Source organism: Trachurus japonicus, chromosome 4, assembly GCF_045865225.1.
Source record: "Trachurus japonicus isolate A0001 chromosome 4, Traja_1.0".
Taxonomy (NCBI): domain Eukaryota; kingdom Metazoa; phylum Chordata; class Actinopteri; order Carangiformes; family Carangidae; genus Trachurus; species Trachurus japonicus.
The window spans coordinates 18,777,767-18,798,114 of NC_140910.1; the positions used below are offsets into that span (position 1 = coordinate 18,777,767).

Here is a 20,348-nt window from a genome sequence, read left to right on the forward strand (position 1 = left end):
TGGAGCTGTTCCCGGCAGCAGAGGCTGTGGATGAAGACTGAGCTGCAGGATCTCGGACTGTGGCCAGGGTCACGCCCAGTTCGTCACCCAGGAAACAGCATTTCACTGTGGCGTCTTCCTCCGCAGCCCGAGCTCATTGACACAGTGGCTGACCTCCCATCTCCCAACTTCTTCCAGCTGCACCCCTTCTTTATCTGGAAGCCCGAGAGTGACATCATGGTCAGGCTGAGGAACAATTACACCCTGCCTTGCCTCCATGACTGCCGTCATCCTCGGGTGGTCTCTGCTGGCGTGGGCAGGCCCCGGGTGATTGTTGGCACCAGTGGCCAGTATTACATCTTCTCCTCTCGACTCTGCTGCAAGGACTGTCGGAGGATCTGGTCTGCTGACAGTCCCCGGTGGCTGGAGAAACTGCCCAAGCGCTTCACCAACCTCCTGCCTGCATTCCTGACCTACAAGAAGGCCATCTGCAAGTCTGTGATGGATGAGCTGAGGCGCACTGGCAAGTCCCCCACAGACATGGCAAACCAGGTGAACGAGCTCATGCACCTCAAGTATGAGCGAGCTCACCTGGCGTACCTGCACGCCATCGAGAGTGTCAGGGATGCTGAGGCTGGGGTGTATGGGCAGAAGACCATGGCGCAGTTCCTGAGGAAGGAGAACACACCACAGGCTTTCGGGTCGTACGAGGATCCAGATGGCTGGTGTGGGGTCTCTGTGTCGGCCCACTACCTGACTGACTGCCTGCTGGATGAGTTCAGACGCCAGGAGCCGGCCATGTCCAAACTCCTCCAGGGAACTTTTGGACAGGTCTTCAGATCTGACCACACCAGGAAAGTGGCGCGGAAGGTAACGCTGGCGTCCGGCGTTATGTCCAGTTACGCCGTGATGAACGAGAACTGGCTCATTGCTTCCTGGGTGATGGTTCAGTCTGAGGCTGAGAAGTCCTTGGAGTCGATGTACCAGGGACTGCAGAAGAGGTACATCGACGCCGCAGTGGAAAAGGCAGGCTACCACTGGATGGACAGGTGAGAACAGCCATGTTGTCTTTTCACTGATATACAATTAACAGAAATTGTTTCTTTCATTAATCTAAATTGCACTCCGTCTTGCTTTCTTTGGTGTTTAGGGATTGCTGTGCTCCATTTAGGATCCCAGACTCTGCTCCTGGGGAACATCTTCACTGGGACGCCTGGAAGACCACCCCCTCCGTTGTTGCTGAGGCCACCTCTGGACCGCTGGCAAACTCTTGTGCATCACGCTCGTGTTACAACAGCAACATGGTTGTGAAGCTGGACTTGTTCCACTGCATGAGACGTTTTACACGAGAGTGCACCTCTGAGCATCACCCTCTGTTCAGCACTTTCTGCCAGCTCCTCTCAGCTGCCTTCTCTGTGGTGGACCAGGATGACCTGAAGAAGCTCCGGGCTGCTTATGAGTTCTGCGGCATCCAGCCACCCAACCCCACCAAGCAGCACATCCGCGAGCACTGCAGGACCAAAGTGCCCCAGCCCATGGAGCTGCTGGACAGAGTGGAGAAAGTGCTGCAACATTTCCACGTGGCAACGGACCCCAACAACGTCCCCCTCTTCAAGGCATCCATGCTGAAGACGTGGCGCATCCAGCGCGTCCACGTTCTCCGTGGTTGCCTGAGTGACCCTGAGCTCAAAGAGGGCATCATGTACAGGTACGGCGGCACCCTGCAGCTCAACCACGTACCTGGGGAAGGTGCAGCAGTCCCCCTCTGGATCCCAGTCAGAGGTACATCACAGCAGGAGGGGTTCCACTGCCACCAGGCTCACTGGGTCACTGGGACCCAAGTCTCCCCTGAGCTGTTCCAGGCCCAGGGCATGACAGGGGTGGCACGCTGGAACTACCAGCGGCTGGTGGACCTGAAGCAGCCCGGTGTCATCCTCCCTGCTGTCTTCGACCCAGCGCTGATTGCCGAGCTGAACTCTGCCTCCCAGAGTGCGACAGGCCAGCAGAAGTACCCTGCTCTCTGCCTCTCTGACAGGGACACTGGAGAGAGGTTCGGCCTTGAGTACAGAGAGCCAGGCTGTCGACCGGTGCCTCTGGACTGGGACAAACACCGGACACAGAAAAGAGACAGAACTGTTTCTCCTCCACCTCTGTCCCCTGTGCCGACACCCTCTCCTGTCAAAGGCCAAGCCCCAGACACAGCACCCTCCTCCAGCCAGACACTGTCCTCTGGCCTGACATTTCCTGCGCCTGTCGTCCCTGTCCTCTCTGCTGGCGTGCTGCTGAAGCAAGAAATGCCAGCAGAAGATAAGGATCATCCAGCAGCACAGGGTAAATTGACATAATTCTTTGTGTATAAAAGTTTGGGTTATGTTTTAATGTAATAACATGATTAACTGAGGATGTCCTATTGCTTTATTATGTTCCAGAAATGTCACAGGCCCTGCCACTGCCGCTGAGGTCATCGCCACGGAGTGCACGCACCGGTCCCATCAAGACAGGTGGGCGTGTGTTTGTGCTGGACCACACACGCTGGACTCCACCGATGAAGGCTGCCATCGATGGCTTGCTGCAGAAGCATCGTGGAGAGGAGGACATGCTGCGGCGTGTGGATCAGGAGTACGCAGACATGGTCCATCAGTCTGCCTCCGATCCCAACAGCTTGCTGCACCCCACCACCAGGCTGCACATATCGCGGTATGTGAAGCACCTGGCAAAACTGCTGAACACCAGCTCCTCCCTGAACACGAGCCAGGAGAAACTCCTGCAGACTCAGCAGCTGTGGCACGCTCTGTCGGAGGGGAGTGAGACTGCCAGTGTGCCAGTGGTCACTCTGAAGCCAGCTGTTGTGAATCCACCTGCTCTCTCCACACCTCTGTCTCAAGACTCTATTGAGAAGATTGTGGAGAGCATCTTGGAGAAGCAACAGAGGCAGCAGCAGCAACAACAGCAGCAACAACAGCAGCAGGAGCAGAAGAAGAGGCAGACAAAGACCTGTCTCGCCTGCGGACAGCCGAAGTCCCGTTATGAGGGTGACGGGTCATCGGTGCACTTTTTTTTCCAGCAGGGGCCTATCCGCTACTTCTACTGCTCCAAGAAAGTGCACCAGGTCTACGCTGCTGATGGACTCTCTGACTCCAGAATGCCCTTTGAAGAGTTCCAGGGGACAGAGTTCTTCCAAAGGGAGCTGGAAGCTGCCAGAAAACGGGCTGAGGAGAGAGCAGACAAGAAGAGGAAAAGGCCGGAGTCTGAGAAAGGAGGCCGCCTCTGCAGATTCTGCCACTTGGAGGTGAAACAGGGACCAAACAGCCCCCACATCCACACCAGCTTCCCTGGAGTGGCAGGGAAATACATTTACTGCCCCTCCAAGGTGTTCTCTCTCTTCAAGGAGAAGGGCATGGCCAAGGAGATGACCTGGGGGGAGTTTCAGGCCTCTCCTTTCTATGAGGCAGAGAAGCAGAGATGGGTGGAGGACAGAAAGAAGTGATGTACAGTATATGTTGTAAATATGTATGTAAATGTTGTACATAGTTTGTGATGTTGAATAGAGAGAACCAAGTTATTGTTTTGTATGTTTACATGTTCTCTCTATGCACTGTATCATACTGTACATATATATAGTAGATGTAAATATAATCATTTGTAAATATCTATCTATCTACTGTATCATAATGTACATATATATATAGTAGATGTAAATATAATCATTTGTAAATATGTAAATATCTATCTATCTATCTATCTATCTATCTATCTATCTATCTATCTATCTATCTATCTATCTATCTACTGTATCATAATGTACATATATATAGTAGATGTAAATATAATAATTTGTAAATATCTATCTATCTATCTATCTATCTATCTATCTATCTATCTATCTATCTATCTATCTATCTATCTATCTATCTATCTATCTATCTATCTATCTACTATATCTACAGTATTGCACATATTGTTCTTTTGGCTGCTACTTTGTATGCCAAAACAACAACAAAGTGTGTAAGTGAACTTACAGTAAAACAGTGCACAAAGTTTGAAATATTTTGTCATACACATGTATATAGTTGTCTTGACCTTTAATATTCCACTTTTCATCTTTATGTAGCCTACATCTGTTGCAATCCAACATCATATTCTTGTTTTCCAGTATTCTTTCATGTTGATACATTGTAAATATTAAAACTGTCAATATGATCAACATGTTAATTGTTCTGCCTAATTACTTTATTTTTTTCATACCTCAATATCTCAGAGTAAAATTTAATTCTGTAGTCTAAAATACTTAGAAAAGAAAAGTAGGACTCTCACAACTATTACTATTACTACTACCGTCAGTATGTTTTGAAAAGTCCATGGTATTAGTACAGACCCTGTATTAGACCCACTGCAGTTTGCATACAGGTAAGGATGGAGTAAAGATGATGTCTTATCTATCTACTGTATCTACAGTATTACACATATTGTTCTTTTGGCTGCTACTTTGTATCTTTGTACAAAGTAGCAGCCAAAACAACAGCAAAGTGTGTAGTGAACTTAAAACAGTAGGATGTACACTTTCCAATAAGATGATACTATAATAATTAAATAATGGTGCATTTCCAAATCTAATCAAACATTTCTCAAGCGTTTTCAAAGAGTTTACAGTCATTTAGAATGAAATTTGATGAAGCTCCACTCGGGATTCGAACACGGGTCTGTGTGGAGTTTGAAAAAAAGAAAAAAAGTTGGCTGTTTCTCCGTTACGGGAATTCACAGCTGGCCTCCGCGTGACAGGCGGAGATACTGTCCACTATACTAACGAGGATTGGTGTAGTCATGACAGCTGTGTCCAGTCGCAACCTTGTCGCTGTGGATAGAGGATTGTATCTCCTGTAAGCGATTCAAAATTAAGCATGCAAAGTGGTAAGTGTACAAGACCATCCTTACCAATAAGAAGTGGTTAGGGGTGGGACACGGCCGTGAAATGTTGTCCAGATAGAGACAGAGCGAGCAAGTTTTTCAGGGTTGGGCGACATCGCTGGACAGAGCGATGTCGTTCGTGGCATGTCAGGACAGGCTGATTGAAAAGTATGCATTCTAATCACTTTTTCTCGCTCGCTTGCGTCACTGTCACATCGCTGTGGATGGATGTACCCCATCCATTCACACTGGTGGGACTTTCTCTGTAAGTTTGACTGTGCCGTGCTGAAAATGTTTGTAGAAATTTGACGTAGTGTTTTTGAAGCTAGATAACACTTTGTCGCCAGCACAGAGTGTACAACAAACCTTAATATTATCGTCTTTAGCTGACACAAACTCAAAATAGTTCCTACATTTCCAGCTAGAAAACGCATGTGAGTTGTCCTCATGCTGAAAACGTGACTTGACGCATAGCCTACGTGACGTCACTCCCAGATACGCAAGAAGAAAGCAAATCATTTTACTAAGGAAAATGACAAAAATATGCAGTATAAGTAACTTTAAAGCAGAATTAAGCGATATGTTTGTGTTAATCAGGGTCCAAAACTAACACTCGCCACTCGCCAATTACGGGTAGATTTTGTCTCTGGCTGGTAAATTTTTAAGACCACTCGCCACTCTGGCGAGTTATTTTTTACAGATCAAAATTTCATTTTTTCGTTACTGGTGGAGAATGATGCTGGTATGTTGTTTCCTGACAGAGTAATGTGTCTTTCCAGCAGAGACGATCTTTGGTCAGGTGAGCGCGTCAGGCCGTCATTCACAGCATCGAGGTGGATAACTGTTGTTACTGTCGTACCCGTTTGTGTGGTTTAGCGCGCCCGGTAAAAAATGCTCTCATTGCTTATAGGGCCGTGATCAGCTCCGGTGACCGCTACGCTGACTGTTTATACCCCCGTATTAATTAAAACCAGACGCGGCCCGACACACGGTGCTGAAGCACGGACCAGCGCGGTCCAACTTTTAATTCTCGGTCCGGACTCCGAACCCGCGCGTCTGATTGGGTTGGTTGGACACATGTCAATCGCTCTGGTCGGACCTCACCGCTGACAACATGTGTGTGGGCGCGCGTGTTTGTTTGTGTGCGCGCGTGTGTGTGTGAGAGAGAGAGAGAGAGAATCAACACTACATTACCCCCCACACACACACTCTGAGAGCAGACAGGAAAGACAGTAGAGCAGTGTTTTTCAACCTTAGGATCAGGACCCCATGTGGGGTCGCCTGGAATTCAGATGGGGTCGCCTTAAATGTCTAGTAATTGAAAAAAATAAATTACTGATAAAATATTTTTTAAACTAATTATTATTCTTTAAAAAAAATACGATTAAAAACACCACACACAATCCTAAACAACTGTAAGAGAGAGAGAGATTTTTGAACTAATGATAGTTTATTTGTTTATTTTCTGTCTGTTCAGCAGGTGGTGGTGGGATTCATAATGGATTAGAATTAGAAGTGTATCTCAAAAAAACTGGATTTTTACACCTATTTTGAATTTTACTCGAACACAAATACAAATAGAAATACTTCCCCGCCCTCAACAAATACAAATAGCTACCGGATGCTTTGCACACCCCTAGTATTAGTACGTACTACTAAAATATTGATTGAGAATCGCATATAAGACCCAAATGACACGTTAAATAATACTGACAGCACTTAAACGCAATTTTTAGTTGGTTGGCTGGTAAAATATCTGCCTGGCTGGTAAAAAAAAATCACTTACCAGCCAGGCTGGCTGGTAAGTGAAAAAGTTAGTTTTGGACCCTGGTGTTAATATAAGTCTTAAATAGTTAGCCTATATCTTCCGACAGCAATCACTTACATAGAGTGTTTGGACCAAAACACGGGTCTCTCAGTCCCTCTGCTCTGCTCTGAGCCGAGGAGAAAACATTTCTTGTATCCTACAAGTTTTATCCAATGAGCCCGTAACTCGTGTTTTTCCGACCTGTGAAGTCGTACCAGTTCGATCTGGTACGAGTTCACGGGTCGGAAGTTACGAGTGGCCGTTATAGTGCACTTTCACAGGTAAAACAGGTCGGAAAAACACGAGTGGGTTGCCTGGAACGCTACAAAGTCGTAAGTTGTGACTTGAAGCTGTAATTTACGGTTTCAAAAGTCTGCCTGGAACGCAGCATTAGCCAAAACGACCGGATCGCTTACTTCTGCTTTAATCTGATTACTTGTAGTAATGTGTTAGATTACCCGTTACTGGGCGGTCATGGATTCTAAACGCGTTACTAATGCGTTACTGGCATCGCGAAAGCTGCGCACTCGCTCTTTCTCTATTTGGACGACATTTCGTGGTGGTGGTGTCCCGCCAACACTTCTTATTGGTTTAAAAGTAGGCCTACACGCTGCTTGTTATGCTAGTTAGCAAAGAGAGGAGGGAAATAAAATGACGGCGACAAGGAATCTTAAAATAGCGCCAGAAGTTTGTTTAAGTCCCTCGATAATTTAAGTTTGGATTCAATAGAATATACTCGCAAACAAAATCGTCAAGCTATCAAGACATCTTAAGTTAGCACATCAGACTGGACACACGCAGAATCCCAAAATACGTAGACAGTCCGTATGCGGCTGCACCTAGCATGTCCTTCACTTTAGTTTGCACAAAACCACGTTGAGTAGCCTATTCTGCCCTACTAAGCCAGACCGCAGTAACTACGCAAACAGTGAAACTGAGAAAAATGGCTTTAAAGTTTTTTGATTTGCCTTCCAAATGTGTTATAGGTAGATGAGTGAAAATACACAGATTTGACAGGTTTTCATTAAGTAATATTCATGCAATTAAATATATGACCACATATTTTACATTTTACCCCTAAAAAGCAGATACTGCGCTCTGGTACCAGGTTTCCTTAAACTAAACAGTTAGACAGGTAATGCTGAGGCAAAGTGCAGTAAAATGTTGTTGTTTTCTTCCGGCTTTCATTACTTAATTACTAACTTTGGCCACCTCAAAAATGATTAATAATTTGACAGTACAAACTTTAGTGAGCTAACATTTAATGTCCAGTGTTTAGCTAAAGTGTTATGTGCTTGTGCTAACCTGCCGAAGCTAATGTTAGCTAGCTACTGTAACTGGCTAGCAGTTAACTTACTGCAGGTGGGCTCAGTTTTGAGCGTGATTTTGTACAGGGTAACTGTAGTTACTGCAATTTTCCATACCTCATATCTCTAAAACTGAGCAAAATTGAAAATTTTTACACAAGATAAAACATTTAGGCCGATTGACAAATTTCACAAAAAACTCAATTTGGAATTTTCACGTAGCCTAGTTACTGCGGTCTGGCTTAGCAGGGCAGTATTGATGACATCTAAAACAACAGCAGCAACAACACATCTTACACCTTTCTATCTGCACATTTACCTTTGTTGAAGTCTATGGAGACTGGTCTTCTTCCATCCAGGCTGGTCTGCGGTGTGCACACCTCTCTCCTCCTCGGTTGGCCCCTCCCTTTTAATAATACGTGAGCCACTGTGTATGTGTGTGCGTCCAAGTACGCGCGTCGTTTGCATGGTCGAGTCGGACCGTGCAGTAGCCTAGTTGTTTACACGGAATGTCGACTCACTCGTAATAATAATTCCTGATATTGATTAGCCTAATTAATTGATGATGGTTCGTGAAACCGGACAAAGATCCAGCATTTCTTCCACCGATCTGTTGGCTTTTTACGCGGATTCAGTCGCCACCTGTTTCTCTCATGAGCCACACAAACTCTGCGTCCCCATCGGTCTCAGCTCTCTGTCTGCCCTGCTTTTACTTTTGTCATGCCTCGTGTAAGTAGATTCTTCTTCTTTTTTTTCTTTTCTTTTTGGTAACATTGGCTTCAAAAATGTAACTGTTTTATCTCAGTCTCGTTTCTCAGAGATGCAAATGTACTGGAGGAAATCAGGGAGAAACCATCATTTTCTTCTATTGCTTCCTTGGTAACCTGTGCAGCACTATTGGAGCCATTCTTTCTAACCAGCTGTATATTCAGGTAACATTGTGGTAAATTGTGGTAGCGCTAATTTTTTAATTTTCTGCAACCACAGTGAACTTAATTCTGCTCTCTCTCTTTCTGCATCCTCTTTAGATTTTAATGGGTGCTTTTGCTGCTTTAATGGATGCTGTCAATTTTATGTCTTGCTATCTCCCTGTGTCCCTATGCTGGAACTCAAAGAGAGGTAGGGGTAGAACAAACTGTATTGTAAACATTACAATACCTGGATTTCTGATCTTTAAAAAAACAAACAAAAAACAAAGTGCAAAATTTAGCACAGGTAAATTAGTACGAGCAGCAGCCAGATGCCTGAATCATTTAGGCAAAACAGCAAGCAGACTTATCAGAGGAGCTCTACAGATAACCAAACAAGTGAACAGAGCAACCGTTTTCCAACTGTTGAATGTGTGTCCACTCACAGCACGGAGGCTGAGGATGTTGCAGAGACGGAGGAGACAGCAACTCCTTGCAGTCTGCATATTGATGGTGGTTGCAGGCGGCTTTCTCAAATCCAGGGTCGGCCACCACATGGCAGACAGGCCTCCCATTGGAAGGACACTCCTGAATGTTATTCCTCAAGTAAGCACACCAACTCTGTGAGCAGTTTCATGATAATGTGGTTAACATGTATGTCTACCAGTTAGGTTAATTTAGTTTTTTGACGTATGGTGTTTGTGTGTGTAACTTTGAAATTTCATTCATTCATTCAGAAATTTTATTTAAAGCAGAAGTAAGTGATATATTTGTGTTAATATAAGTCTTAAATAGTTATATCTTCCGACAGCAATCACTTACATAGAGTGTTTGGACTGAAACACGGGTCTGTCAGTCACTCTGCTCTGCTCTGAGCCGAGGAGAAAACATTTATCGTATCCTACAGTTTTTATCCAATGAGGAGAGAGAACGGCATGCAGGGCTGTGTGTGCAGCCAAGGGACGCCGTGAATGTGGTGACGTAGGGACGAGGACTGTTATGGTGCGTTCAAGGAAACTCGTAACTCATGTTTTTCCGACCTGTGAAGTCGTACCAGTTCGATGTGGTACGAGTTCACGGGTCGGAAGTTACGAGTGGCCGTTATAGTGACTTTCACAGGTAAAACAGGTCGGAAAAACACGAGTGGGTTGCCTGAAACGCTACAAAGTCGTAAGTTGTGACTTGAAGCTGTAATTTACGGTTTCAAAAGCCTGCCTGGAACGCAGCATTAGCCAAAACGACCGGATCGCTTACTTCTGCTTTAATAGGATAAACCCCTTGAGAGGAATCCTCTCGTTTTCGAGGGGGTCCTAATATACATTACAAACCAAAAAGAGACAAGACACAATCAACAATCTACAAACATACAACAACAAAGACAACAGACATCAACACAGACATAAAAGAAATGAGTACAAAAATGGACACAACCTCTGGATGGCCGCAAATGGCCATAGCAATAGCCTAAATAAACTAAGAGAAATGTAAAATAATAACATAATATTCAAATTAAAAATTTCTAAATTGTTATTTTAACAGGACAACACTGAAATCCTGGGTTACACACTAGGTTTGATCTCTTTTGTCATTGCCTGCACCTCCAGGTTCCCTGCAGTCTGCAGAGCCGTAAGTTACTACCAGTATGGGTATTCTGGTTTGCTTTGCCCAATCTGTTCCCAGTGATGGATCAATTTCAAAGGAATGCCATTTACTTTTATATCTCCCTAGTTCAGAGGACAGATGTTGACCCCGGCACCCATGTTCTCCGGACTGCTGTGTTTGCTTGCTGGTGCCCTCTACGCTGCCGCCTTACTCCTCTGTGACACTCGATTTAAGTTTCTTCTGAGAGTGATGCCATGGCTGCTGTCAGCATTATGCTGTGTCATTCTGGATCTTCTTGTATCCTTGAACAACACAGTAACTCTATCTCCTATTCAGTAGCACCCGCATCACAGCCCTCAAACAGATCGTTGGCTACAGAGCTAGATATTATAGTACAATATTGATTTGGCCTATGAAAGGGTTTACATGTTTGTGACATGGTTCTTGGTGGCCTGTTCTTGGAGAAGGACCAATAGATTAGCTGAGATGAAATGTCAACAAATATATAAGATACTTTTATTTCTGAAAAATAAAGTAGGCTACAAAAAGATTAAAAGATAATCATAGACTCGAATTAAAAAAATGGATAGTGTTGCTGTAATCTTTATCAATTGTATAGATTTTTCAATCAGTTGTGATCTATTGACCTTTTACCCAACATCATCAGATTCTATTCCTCCACTGGGGCAAGAGAGGAAGCAGGCAGCACCTTGTAAGACTTTTTCCAGACACAGAGAAACTCTTGGGAAGCTCAGGCATTCTCACTGAGGAGAAAGCTGTTGTTAAGAAACACAGAAAACACAAAGTGGATTTGTCAGCAGAAGCTGAAGTAAGTTTTCTTCTTACTTGATGCTGGCTATTGGCTTTTCTTTGCCTTTGTATTAATATAGGAATATTTTGTTACGCTTTATTGTGTAGACATGGTTACTCCTTGCATTTACGTATGGATCTTGATCTAAGTGAAACTTCCTGATTAAGATAAAGTATATAAAGTTTTCACCAACTGCTTTATATGTAACATTGACAGTGTATTTGGTAAAACCCAGCAGAGTCATTTTTGTTTTGCTTGAGTGTGAACATTGGTCTATTCAACCTATTTTTCAAAGACAAAAAATGTCCAGAGGATGACTGAAATGGGCCATTACATGGATATCAGCATTCACCCTGCAAGAAAAGTAAGTGACGAGCATGCCACTGCAAAATGTTCTTCCTCCGGAGTCAGCAGTTGCTAGAAGAAACTGTTGTGCTCCATTTGCAGATATGCCTAAAGGAGGTGACATTGTCCAAAGAGGAAGCAGAGGACCAGCCTCTCAACAGGACAGTGCGAACGATCAGAGTGGATAGTTTCAGCCTTTCGGACACATCATGTGACTCTTCACTAGTCAGCTCTGATCTGGAGGTGGGTTGCATGAATTAACTGCTTATGGTATGCATTATTAAACCTCTGCTGGAACCCCTTAATTTTGTGAAATGGAGAAAAGTAAGGTTGAGTCACAACAGCCATGGGAACTATTTCATGTTTCTATACCTCCACAGTTCACTGAAGCACTTTGCTGTGTTCCCTTTCACCCTGGAGAAAATGTTGACCACCTAATGTCAATGTACAACTGGCACATTGTCTGCACTATTAAATAGATGTTTTTTCTGCAATCAATTGTACTGTTATTAGTGAAAAAGCTTTGCCTCACTGTAGTTGTGGCTACTGAAAGTGATAGCTGGTTTGTAATAAGGTGTACTTTTCAAAGTGGACCACTAGGTGGTGACAGCATGTTGACATAATGGGTGGTTTATACAACCACTGTGAAAAGTGTTTCACTGCTGTAAACTTGGGCTGTATCACCTTGTGTGAACTGTTCTGATGACTTGAATCTGTTCAGTTTGTTGCCCTTTTTATATGGTCTTATGTAACTGACCCATAAAGCACTGAAGTTCATGAAGAGATGAAAGCTATGCCATCTGAACAGACAGACAAACAGATTCACGTTTTTTACTATGACTGTGTTTCTCTGAGTATAATAAACACTAGACTTGAATGCGCAGCAGTTTCACAGAGCTACATTTGACTGTGTCCCTTCATGATGGCAATACTCATCGGGAGGCGGGTGTTTCAAAATGTACTCAAGGATGGTTTTGACTGTGCCTGCAGATTGTTCAATATTGTATTCAAGATAAAAACAAACTAACATAATGCAACCCAGAAGCACTGCTGAAAAGAAGTAACAGAGAGGAAAGCGTGTGAGCTTCTGCAAACCAAGCTCTGTGCTTTTCACGTGATGCTCAGGGAAGTAAGTCAGACAGCTGTCAGAGTGTCTTGTAAGAGGCAAACTGTCAGCATGTTTCATAGGATTGATGAGTCAAACTCTATAGAGAGATGAGTGTGTGTTTTGTGGTTAAAAGTATATGGAGAGGTCACTTGTGAGAAGTATGATTTGTATTTTAACTTTATCCCGCAGTGTACAGTTGTACCCAGAATTAAATACTGGCCACAGAGCAAAACTGGCCCTGACAGTTCACATTTATATAATTTCCTCTCCTCTGAAAGACATAGTTTGAGTTTGAAAGGGGAGTGAAATTACAAGCTTTTCCCTTCTCAGGCCCTGACGCTCCCTGCCACAAGAGAAACTCCCTCAGTGCTGTAGCAAGCCAAGCCATGGAGGATGTCATTTAACTAGAAACAAAGGCAAGGCATGGTGTGAGCGCAAACAATTGCAGCTCAAAACTGTTCACCCAACAGGAAAAAGCAAATGACGAGACCCTTAGCATAGTTAGTGTGTAAGAGGGCTTTAAAAAAGTCTTCAAAATGTCTGTATGTACACCTTGCATTTGGGTATGTGTACAACTTAATTTTGCTGTCGTTTTACCTTTAATCTTATCTCAGTCGATCCGTCTATTATCCCAAAGTACAGCAGGAGCTTCCAAATATTCAATGCTCAGATCAGTGTGCAACAACATAAAAGTTATATCTGTATAGTTTTGATAACAAGATATCTAATCTGTAATATTTTTAATCAAAGGCATAAACAGGTCATAGATTTGTCCCTGTCTCTCTCTCCACTTGCTGGTTAGCATTAACAGAGGCTGTTTACTTGGTGATGTAACAGAACGATTGCTTCCTCCCGAAGTGTCTAATGTTTAACCCCTAAAAGACAGAGTTTAAAATGACTTCAAAGTGGGCAACCGTGCCAGCATATTTTTTAAAGTATTTGCATAGAACACTCCTTTTTCCCCTAATTTTTACAATAACCTAACGATTCACTTATTAAGATAAAACCATACAGCCTTTTTGGAGTGAGATGCATGTCTAAACTGAGCTGTCGGATCAGCTCGAATGGTATTGTGCCTTTGTGATCTTTGCACATTTCTGCTGAGTGCAAGTTCTTCGCTAGGCTGAGGTGGAGGTGAGGGGGGTGGGGGTGGGGGTGGGGGTGGGGGGTCGACTGAGGGGTACAGTGAGGGGAGGAATTGTTTGAGATTTGCCTTGTGGCCCAATTGTTCTGCTGTAAAGGATCTTTGATTAAAGACCAAAACTGGGCAGGGCCTGTCTGCTTAGGAAGTAGTGCAAAATGGTTGCCTTGTCTATAGGGGGCCAGTGCTACCCTCTGCTATTTTGGGAGATGTTTATGGTCTGTTGTGTGGCCTGGAATTTAACTGTGTACGAACACTGCTAAACATTTCATATTGTCAGTTTAGGTAATGTGCACTGCTCATACAATATTAGTTGTTAAAACAGTAAAATAAACTTTCCAGAAGCTCTAACATAACAAACAGCCCGCATTGAAAGGGACAAAGTTCAGGGCCTCAGCAGAAGGAGACCAAAAAATGATTAACTATAAAGGAACAACACTGAAATGTCAGTTAATTTACCAAAAAACACCAATACGTAATACACTTTTATACACCCTGTGGAAGAAATTAGCTACATAGGCTCCATATAAACACAGTATAATATGATATATCTTAATCCCTCCGCTATAATTCTCCATAATAAGTCATTTAACCTGTCCATGTTTTCCAGTGGGATTTTGAAGAGGCACGTGGCCACTGGAGAGAACCAACAACAATGCAGCAGCAAGGGGATAAGTTCCCCCTCCAAGAGTGGACAGGAAACCCCAGCCCGCTTAATGTCTGCACCTGTGCCATGTCTGGACACTCACAGAAAACTGTCTGGTAAAGAATTGGGGAAGTGTGTCTGTGCTCTAAGTCTGGCTAAGTGACAAAGGACTGTCATTTTCAGTTCGTAACACGTAAGATAAGCACATCTGCTACTTTCATTTGAGTAATTTGTAACAGCAAACATTACTTGTCTTATTTTAGTGCACCAGTAAAAGGTCTAACGTGTGGCTGTGTATAATAAAACTGTAACATCAACTGGCAATCAATGTTGGTAAAGTGATTGTGAAAATTGCAGTGCTTCAGCTGATTATGGTGAATGTTTTTTTTTTTATTATTGGTGCATTGTGCACCTTTGTCTCTAACTTGTGGCAGTTTGTTAGTGCAAAGCAGCAAAAACTTTTTACTGTCCAAACGGTCATGGCTGTATTCATCAAGCCCTCTGAGAACTGATGTCTGCAAGGAAGGTTTACGGAAAAGACCTCCCCTAATAAAACAATATTGCTCCCTTGCTGCCTTGCAAGGTTATTGGGTCACATCCTGTATTTTGCTAGTCAACCTGGGTTATCAGGGCTGGACTGGGAAAGGGACCGACAGAGCAGATAAGCACCAGACTAGACGGCCAGAGCTTGTCCGTCCTCTTCATCATCCCTCAGACCTCTGTCCATCTGGCTGCTCCCGGGGCTTTAAAGGATGATGCTAGAGCAACTAACTAGGGCATTTTTAAATGAAGGGACTTCCTAACGCCCGATAACCAAACAATACACAGATAAGAGCAAAGTTATGAAGTACAATGTACTCCTCCCTGTTACATTTCCTCAAGTGACATGTCAAAGACAAATGACTGGGACAAATGACAGGGAAACAACGGGAAAACAACTAATGAAGTGTAACAAAGCAATTGCTGATATCAGCAGTGGCAATTAATATTACTTAACACTCTGTTTGTCATGTAAACATGACTGAGTTGGGGGTGTAATTCAATAATGTAGGGTTCACAATTTCACAAACATATCATGAGTGTATATTGTTCTTCCAGCTTATGTTAATGATTCAATTCATTGTGTTGAATGCACTAAGTATGTCACAATGGGAAAAACCCATTGTTTTCATGCATGGAGGGAATTAATTCATGTGATTGTGATTAATCATCATCTAGCTCTGTCGATTGTATCTTTGTCATATTTCATTCAGTGTCTCCTATATAAATCTACATCTAACACTGTTAAGTCAGAATGTGATAAGTTAACCCACAATGAAAAGCCTCATGCAGTGCTTCCTGCTGCTCATGGGGGCAGTCTAAAGGTGCTGATGGACTTGGATGTATCCCATGTGTATATCTTGTGGAGAGCCCTGAAATCTGAGGCGATCAGAGAGAGGTCCCTCATGATACACTTAGCATTTTGATTTTATCACGTGCCAACAAAATATGGCTCCCTGGTGAGACTGCAACATTATTTTTTATGAATAGATAACCCATTAAATTGTTTAACTGAGAACTTAAACCTACGTAAGAGCCTTCTTGGGAAAAAAAATTATGTTTGCACTCCATTAATGTCATCTGAAGTGATGATAAATGCTGAGTTGGCATTGCTCCATCTCTGGGCCTCATCTTTGTCTCCTTTGAGATTGGGTGAAAGGAAAACAAACCGTGTATCCCACATAAAAAGGTGGAATTTTGTTTGCAGAGGTGATCAAGAGCAAGGATTAGCACATCTGAAGCAGCAGTGGGTAATGGGCCTTTCTGTTTTTCTTGGCCTGTACGTCAGTGATCGCTCCACTGCAGAGGACATGGAAGGTAGTTGATGGGTGATTTGAGGCCTCAGGACATTTTGTTCACCTTGCAAGTTGGTCGGCTGGGGAGGAGTGGGAAGGGGGAAAATTGTTCAACACAATATCCAGAATACATAAAAGGCAGAATACATCAGAAACTGAAGGCTGATTGATGAATAACCACCAGTCACTGATTAAGGATTTTATAGCCTAATAGATAAGGGTGAATTCTTAAGAACATTTGAGTCTAAGTTCGATTTCATTCTCCTATCATAAATAACTCTACTGACTCATTTGGTGAAAATTTGGGTGTGATGTGGACTTATTATGGGAAATGCACTAGTGTTTTAATGACTAGCATTCGAGAATAAAAGATAAAATGTCTTGGCTTCTGCTTTGATTCCAAAAAACTCACTCAGAATCCACATTGGTGAATCGACACCTTTAGACCCAACAATGTCTCTTCTATCTGAGGAAACTGAAGAGTGCTACAATCCCTCAACGGCTCATGGGGAACCTCTACCACTATGCTATTGGTAGCATACTGACCTACGAGCAGGGCCGTTGCTAGGAATTCTGGGCCCCCTTAAAGAATACTAAAGTGGGCCCCTCCCCCTAACTTTTCCTTTTTTTTTCTTAGACTACGTATGTATTATAATTTTTTATTTAGCCTTCTTTGTTTTGATGCTAATGCAGCAGCAGCAGTCAAAATGTAATTTCTAGTCAAAACAAATCTCATTATACTTAAAATAAGACACATCATATTAAAAGTAGCTTGTTTTTAGACACTTTTTACTTCTTTCAAGCATATTTTCACTTGGAATAAGTAGAAAAAATCTGATAGTGGAGCAAGTTTTTCTTCCTTATTCCAAGCACAAAAAACTTACTTTCACTGGCAGAGTTTTCTATTTATTGTGAATTTAAGTGAAAATGATCTAAAAACAAGTTAATTTTTAGGTTCTTCTTTTAGATTCTTATTTTAAGTGGAAAGAGATTAGTTTTGACCAGAAATTAGACATTTGGACAAGAAATAAGACAAATATTATTGGAAAGATGTTGAGTTTTTACAGTGTACTATGAGTATTAGTCAGGGTCTTACGCAGAATAAATCAGTCATACAAAGATTAGACTACTGGGGTTTTTTATGGGCCCCACTGGGCGCTGGGCCCCTAGAATTATCATCACCTTTCTCCCCTATACAACGGCCCTGCCTACGAGTGTTGTTCTCCAGCTGTACTAAGGCTGAGCAACAGGCCCTCCAGAGTGAAAACAGCGGGGAAATCATCGGGGCTGTTCTCCCAGGGATCAGCACCATCCACAGCACCTGCTGTTTACGCCGTGTGCATCCTGCATGAATTTTGATTCCACCTGCTGCCCTCTGGGAGGAGATACATTTGCAGGTCCATTTGCACCAGAACCACCAGACTGGCCAACAGCGTCTATCCTAAGGCAGTGAGGCTGCTACGGAAAGAACAGCCCCCCACCCCCTCCTCTGCCCCCCCATTCGTCATCACACACCACACTCCACCACTGCAACAACTGTGAATTGGACTTTGCATTGTTGCAGCTCTCACACAACATTCCAGTCATCTCAATTTACTGCCCCCACCCCTATTCTTCCTATTCTTCTTTGCACACAGACTTGACTTGAATATTGCACTGTGCACTTGCACTATATCTGCTACTGAACTGTTATTGTCTAACAACTGAGCCTGCAATGGGATCATTGTTGTTTTGTTGTTTTGCTGTGCTAAATAGCACACAGTGCTTATTTTGGATATGTTTTCACAATTGGGAGGCACTTTTAATACTTCTATTCCAGCTCTAAGATGTTTGTGCTAATGACCATGTTTGGATTATTTCTTGTAATTTATAATCTGTTTTCTTCAATTAACCAAAACAAAGATTCAGTACATTCCTGGACATTTTGCTTCTATATAGGTAGGAGGGGTGAGGGGCATACCTTTCATTTTCTTTCTCGTGAGTTGGTAATAATAGACACCATGACTCATTATTACCCAATCATCATACCAGAAACTACCAGAAACACAAATTGAAGTAGCCTAAGCATTGACAACCTCAGGCTCGAAAGGGTCTATGAAAATACCTTTTTGGGGTTGATAATTGATCAAAATCTTGGAAACCCCAAATAAATTGTTTGGTTAGAGTGGTATAATCAACCAAAACAAGACATATGATATAATACATATTACCTACCTGTCATATGAAGGTACTCGGTCTCTCTCACTCACCCAGCTTTGAGTAAAAATGATTAAAAATAATCGTATGATGATGAGGCCTAGTAGAAGTAGTTTATTCGACCTTGTGCACAAATTGTTACAGTCAGGCATCAATCAACAATCAATCAACCTTCAATAGGCTAATGCATTCCTTAATTCATAATTGTTACATAGATCGAAGAAACTACTTCTGCTACCACCTCATCATCATAATAATAATATACCTCATCATCAACAATATACAAAAAATGTTTAAGGAAAGACATAACACAGTTTAAAAAGAAATTAAAACATAGTACTATGATATAAAGCTATAGCCTAAACAGGGTTGAACATTTGAGATTTGACTTCAACTTTAATTCTTCATTTCGGTTAAACCGTGGGAGCTCTTTATGGTTTCAATGTGACTATAGTAGCAAAAATCTAATTATCAACAGATGAAGCCAAATAGATAGGCCTAATCAGCATTAAAATTGTCGTCAAATCTCAAATGTTCAATTATAGCTTTCTATCATACTATGTTTTAATTTATTTTTAAACTGTGTTGTGTTTTTGCTTTGTTCGAAATCCTCTGGCATCCTCTCTTTCTTTAAACAATTTTTTGTATATTATTTGGGAGTGAATTATTCTTTGCTTTGCACAATTAAAGCAGAAGTAAGCGATCCGGTCGTTTTGGCTAACTTCTTGTCAGCAGATGGAGTTAGCAGTCCCCGCCCTCGTCCCTACGTCACCACATTCACGTGCATCCCTTGGCTGCACACACAGAGAGGACCGCCCCTTTATGCCGTTCTCTCTCCTCATTGGATAAAGGTTGTAGGATACGAGGAAAGTTTTCTCCTCGGCTTACAGCAGAGCAGAGTGACTGACAGACCCGTGTTTCGGACCAAACACTCTGATTGCTGTCGGAAGATATAACTATTTAAGGGTGTATTCACACCTGCAGTGTTAGTGCGCACTAAATCTGGTGCGCACTAAATTTGGTCCAGTTTGGGTCAGTGTGAAAGCACATCGCACTCTAATGCGCACCAAAACTAGTGCGGCCTGAGGACGTGGTCTCGGTTCGGCTCCAGCCGAACTCTGGTGCGCACTAGTTTAGGTGTGAAAGCAACCGCACTCTGGTGCGACCCAACTGCCAGGCGAACTCAACACGTTTGAGCTAAAAGGGCTCCCGTAGTCGTTGACAACGGGTTAACGCAGCGGGGAGACCGCCCGGTGCTCCGGTGCTGCGGAGCTCTGTCCCCACAAACGAAGCAGCAGCAGCAGCAGCAGCCGGGCGCTGCGTGTCCGCTGAGTCGCTCAGACACCGACAGGTCGGCGGCTCCGTCCCTTGTGGCCGCGGAGCAGCTGGTTACCGTGGTTACCGAGCAGCAGAGGTCCGCCCGTGTTTAACGTTTAACCGGGAACTAACGGGACCGAGCTGGGTGAACGCAACCGGAAACCAGCCAGAAGTACCAAACAGAGTTATACATGCAAACAATATAGAAATAAATGACCAGAGCTACTAACAACCGACCCTACTTGAGTCTCCATCATGAAAGTTTTATCAATCAGCGCTTCCAGATTCCAACCGGTAGTCATGGAGACGTGACGCTCTCCAAGTTTGGTCCCGAGTGACAAAAAGCAGGTGTGAAAGCAACCGCATTAACTGAAAAATGAAACAATGTATCATTTCAACATTTGGTGCGCACCAGGGTGCGCACTAAACAGGTGTGAATAC

The 20,348-nt window shown here is 43.3% G+C and overlaps 2 protein-coding genes across 2 annotated transcripts; both read left to right on the top strand.

The window, feature by feature from the left end:
• On the top strand, nt 1-3,466 carry LOC146988826 (uncharacterized). Its single transcript, XM_085775422.1, has 3 exons — nt 1-1,028; nt 1,130-2,310; nt 2,409-3,466. Exons 1-3 carry the CDS (start codon nt 31-33, stop codon nt 3,464-3,466), a joined length of 3,237 nt encoding a protein of 1,078 aa, XP_085631548.1. The 5' UTR covers nt 1-30.
• A 4,946-nt stretch (nt 3,467-8,412) lies between these two features.
• On the top strand, nt 8,413-14,884 carry tmem44 (transmembrane protein 44). The gene is given in 11 exon segments (XM_085774535.1): nt 8,413-8,727; nt 8,804-8,930; nt 9,027-9,117; nt 9,355-9,512; nt 10,446-10,532; nt 10,635-10,805; nt 11,176-11,337; nt 11,615-11,683; nt 11,767-11,907; nt 14,524-14,672; nt 14,674-14,884. Coding segments are annotated over 11 exon segments (1,371 nt in total). The 5' UTR covers nt 8,413-8,560; the 3' UTR covers nt 14,723-14,884.
• The last annotated feature ends 5,464 nt before the right edge of the window (nt 14,885-20,348 follow it).

What these genes read in the sequence shown, in the direction of transcription:
- LOC146988826 (XM_085775422.1), top strand. Translation starts at nt 31, where the DNA reads ATGAAGACTGAGCTGCAGGATCTCGGACTGTGGCCAGGGTCACGCCCA. An exon ending in GGCTACCACTGGATGGACAG is followed by an intron (nt 1,029 to 1,129) that starts GTGAGAACAGCC and finishes TTTGGTGTTTAG; the next exon opens with GGATTGCTGTGCTCCATTTA. An exon ending in GGATCATCCAGCAGCACAGG is followed by an intron (nt 2,311 to 2,408) that starts GTAAATTGACAT and finishes ATTATGTTCCAG; the next exon opens with AAATGTCACAGGCCCTGCCA.